This window comes from Herpailurus yagouaroundi, unplaced genomic scaffold, assembly GCF_014898765.1.
Source record: "Herpailurus yagouaroundi ecotype Mexico unplaced genomic scaffold, PumYag 62531, whole genome shotgun sequence".
Lineage (NCBI taxonomy): Eukaryota > Metazoa > Chordata > Mammalia > Carnivora > Felidae > Herpailurus > Herpailurus yagouaroundi.
The window spans coordinates 1-3,967 of NW_024416424.1; the positions used below are offsets into that span (position 1 = coordinate 1).

Below are 3,967 nucleotides of genomic sequence, written 5' to 3' on the forward strand. Positions count from 1 at the left end.
GGGGCGCCTGGGTGGCGCAGTCAGTTAAGCGTCCGACTTCAGCCAGGTCACGATCTCGCGGTCCGTGAGTTCAAGCCCCGCGTCGGGCTCTGGGCTGATGGCTCAGAGCCTGGAGCCTGTTTCTGATTCTGTGTCTCCCTCTCTCTCTGCCCCTCCCCCGTTCATGCTCTGTCTCTCTCTGTCCCAAAAAAATAAATAAACGTTAAAAAAAAAAAATTAAAAAAAAAATAAATGAAAAAGAAAAGAATAATAAAGGGCGAAATTAAAATCAACAATGAATTTTAAAATGCTTTAATAAAGAAAAGAAGAAACTTCCAGGATCTACACTAGCCTCTCACAAAGGGGGGTGGGAGGGTGGGGAGAGGAGGGCTCCGTAAGGGGGACCCTGTGGGTGTCTGGATCCTGAAAACTGTCGCAATGACAATGTGGGATCTGTGCCATTTAGAAACAAAAAAGTGAGGGCACCCTGGGAGGCTCAGTCAGTTAAGCAACCGACTTCGGCTCAGGTCATGATCTCACAGCTCTTGAGTTCAAGCCCCGCATCCGGCTCTGTGGTGATAGCTTGGAGCCTGGAGCCTGCTTCAGATTCTGTGTCTCCCTCTCTCTCTGCCCCACCCCCACTTGTGCTCTGTCTCTCAAAATGAATAGATGTTAAAAAAAAAAAAAAAAAGAAATTTTTTTTTTTAAACAAAAAGAAAAGCCACCAGCCCTGCCCCCACAGGACTGACCACAAGCAGGGAGTGTTACCGGGGCTGCAGGATCAGCCGTGGCCGCGAACATGGAGAGGGGGTCTGTCCCATCCAGCACGCTGCTCAGTGGGTCCACCACGGAGCTGGAAGACGAGGAGGACGTGGAGGAAGTGCTGCCTTTCCGGCTCACTTTCTTGGTCTTGGACTCTGTGACCTGTGGGGAAAACCCGAGCAGGTAAAGAGGGAATCTCCTATGACCTTCCCCCAACACTCAATGTGTTTTCCCTCATTCCCTTAGTTGAAGTGACCATTGCTTTGTGGCAGGGACACTTACATTTTGTGACAAACCGAGAGGACTCAGAATCCCAGCTATGGAGGAAGGGATTAGAAGGTGGGATTGAACTGCACCCTGGTAGGATCCCCTTACACAAAGCAGGTCCCCAGACAAGCAGCAGCCACATCACATGGAGCTCGTCAAAAAACACGGACTCTGGAGCTCCACCTTGGATCTACTGCATCGGAAGCTGCGACTTAACACGATCTCCTTCCTTTTCAAAGAACTTCAAATGCCACATACTGCTGAGCACTGAGGGACAGGTGGGGTGTCAGGGTGTGAAGCCATGTTTTTGTTCCACTGGCCCCCAACTCTTTCTGACTTCAGATGACCAGATCAGGGGTGAACCCCTGAGCCAAGAGGATCCAACCAGTGTTTCTGCTGAAAATGCAGCACAAAATCCAGAAGGGCTGGCTGGGCTCCACTCTCCTCCTTAAACAAGGAAGCTCTGAAAACCCAGGGGCTGAGGGAAGTAATGGACACTCTGGGCATATCCACAGGAAGGCAGAGAAAACCCGTCTTCAGAGAGGACGGGATGTGATAGAATGAAAGGAAGGGCTGGATAAAAGAGAACTTGACCAGCCTTTGTCCTAGTTCTGGGAAAGGAGGGTCCGGTCCTTGGAGTGTCTGTCATTTACACGCCCCTCAGTCACACATGACTTGATGGTAACAAGACCAGCATGGGGGCTGGTCGTGAGAAAGACCACTCCTGTGAGCACAGTCAGGGGGTACCAGCCTGACCTTAGGGGAGGGAGGCTGGAGATGAGGTCCAGTCATGTGGCCAAGGAATCACTGCATCACGCTGTGTAATGAAACCCCAACACAAAGTGTGGACACACCAAAGCTCAGTGGAGCTTCCTGGCTGGTGGCTGCACCATGTGCCGGGAGGTGATACACTGTTCCAAAGGCAGAGGGCAGAGAGCTCTGTCTTCAGGACGTTCCCGGGCCTCACCTACCTGTCTCTCATTTGGCTGCTCATTTGTATCCTTCATATGAAACTGTAAACACAGGGCTTCTGAGTTGTCTGAGCTCTCCTAGCGTATTATCAAGCCTGAGGGGAGGTCTGGATTTGCAGACAGTTGATCAGCGGGTGGCCTGGGGTCCCCCAAATCTGCAGTGGGTGTCTGAAGCAGGACTGCCTTTTTGAAGAGCTTGCCCTAAACCTGTAGGGTCTGATACCAACCCCGGATGATCTGGCAAAGGGCCTCCTATTGGTACACAATAGTCATTTTGTCTGCCTGGCATCTGTCCCCCCTTCTCCCAGGCTTGGCAGTTGTTTTCTTTGGGAAAGTGGCCCTCCCTGACTCTCAGCTCCTACAGGCCTGGTTGGGGTGGAGGGGTTCTACCCCAACCCAGTCAGTCAGCACATTCCCTTCCCTGGGGCACCAGCCTGGGTCAGGGAGGGACACAGAACCAGAAAAGAGAAACTCCCTGCTCTCGTGTCACGAAAGCTGCAGGATGGAAGCCTGGAGCTGATGTGGCTGGTCTGTGTCCACGGGAGTGAGTTCTCAGATTGGAAACGACCCACTGGTGTCTCAGTTGTGACTCTACAAGCCCACAGGGCCTGGGGGGGAGGGGGAGGGCAGACACTCCAGCTGTGACCTCCTGCTTTATGCAATGGCCTCTGGGCATTCTAAGGTATGTGTCTGTCACCCTCACCCCCACCCGTGATGAGAGCCACACAGCTTCTATTATCTGCTGGTGAAACAGCGCTAACCCAGAAGAGAGGGACCATCTATATCACTGGCCTGCTTTTCACTTTACTTTTTAAATAACTCACACAGATGAAGACGCCGTTCAGAACAGCATCTTCAGGACAGGCAAACTTAAGAAGGGGTTTCGTTTATACACCCACATCAGGAGCAAAGGCATCACCCACTCGTGACAACCTCGCAAATGTGAGAAAGGGCACAAGGAACATGACGGTGGGTGAGGTCAACGTCACGAAAACCAGGGCCTGGGAACAAAGTGGCCGACAGAAATGTGCAAAAGCAGCTCCGGCCGGCAAGTGGGAAAGACCCAGGAACCAGGCTTGTCATTTTGAGGAGTGAGAGGTTAGAGAGGTTAGAGAGGGCCTCGTGACAAAACTTACGGTTATGGGCTTCAGCGGGTGATAGTCCCCAAACTCCAGTGGCACAGCCTCCAGCCGGCAGGACGCAAACTCTGCCTTGTAGTTCCTCCCCCGGGAGTGCCTGGCGGACAAATCCCAGACCGCCACCATCAGTTGAGGGGGATACAGAACACATTCAAATCATCTGCTCAGACCTTCTCAGGGCTACAGCGGCTCACGGCGCAACAGTATTTCTACCGAGCCCAAGAAACGCTGCAGAGAACTTTAACACTCAGTTTGAAGGTGCACAATGCCACCCAGGGATCCGGGACCCGTGAGGCCAGACGCCAGAACCAAGGGCACTGGATGAAGTGAGGTCAACTCTCCCCCACACACTGTTCTCCCCCCGACAGCCAGCGCCCAAGGAGGAGCTGAAGAGAGGGGCGTGCAGGGGGAGGGAGAAAGCCGGCCCTGCTCTCCCCACCAAGTTCACGAACGCTGTGGAGCCAGAGAAAGTAGCTGAGCGGGAAGCAGACAAAGAGCACCCGATTTCACGGGTCTTGTGAAGGGATCACGAGATAGACAAGGGGACAAAGTATCCACACCGAGGCACGAGAGGAAAACACATGGGAAGAAGAGCAATGTGAAAGGCCTCGGGGCGGAAGGGAAGGTCTCAGAACAGGCAGAGAAAAACGGGAAGAGGAATGGGCAGCAGCAGTATTTGAAGGGATGGCAGCTAAGATTCTTCCAAACTAGGGGGGCTTAGTCGGTTGAGCTTCTGACACCTGGTTTTGGCTCAGGTCATGATCTCTCAGTTTGTGGGTTCGAGCACCGCGTCAGGCTCTGAGCTAACAGTGTGGAGCCTGCTTGGGATTCTCTCTCTCTACCCACCCC

At 53.0% G+C, this 3,967-nt stretch overlaps 1 protein-coding gene across 1 annotated transcript; it reads right to left on the reverse strand.

The window, feature by feature from the left end:
• Window positions 1–704: 704 nt before the first annotated feature.
• On the reverse strand, window positions 705–3,259 carry LOC121024271 (VPS35 endosomal protein-sorting factor-like; the record flags this gene model as incomplete). The annotated part of the gene is made up of 2 exons (XM_040466528.1): window positions 3,116–3,259; window positions 705–903 (listed from the first exon to the last, which is right to left on the reverse strand). Coding segments are annotated over exons 1-2 (328 nt in total), but the record flags the coding sequence as incomplete, so codon positions are not given.
• Window positions 3,260–3,967: the final 708 nt, after the last annotated feature.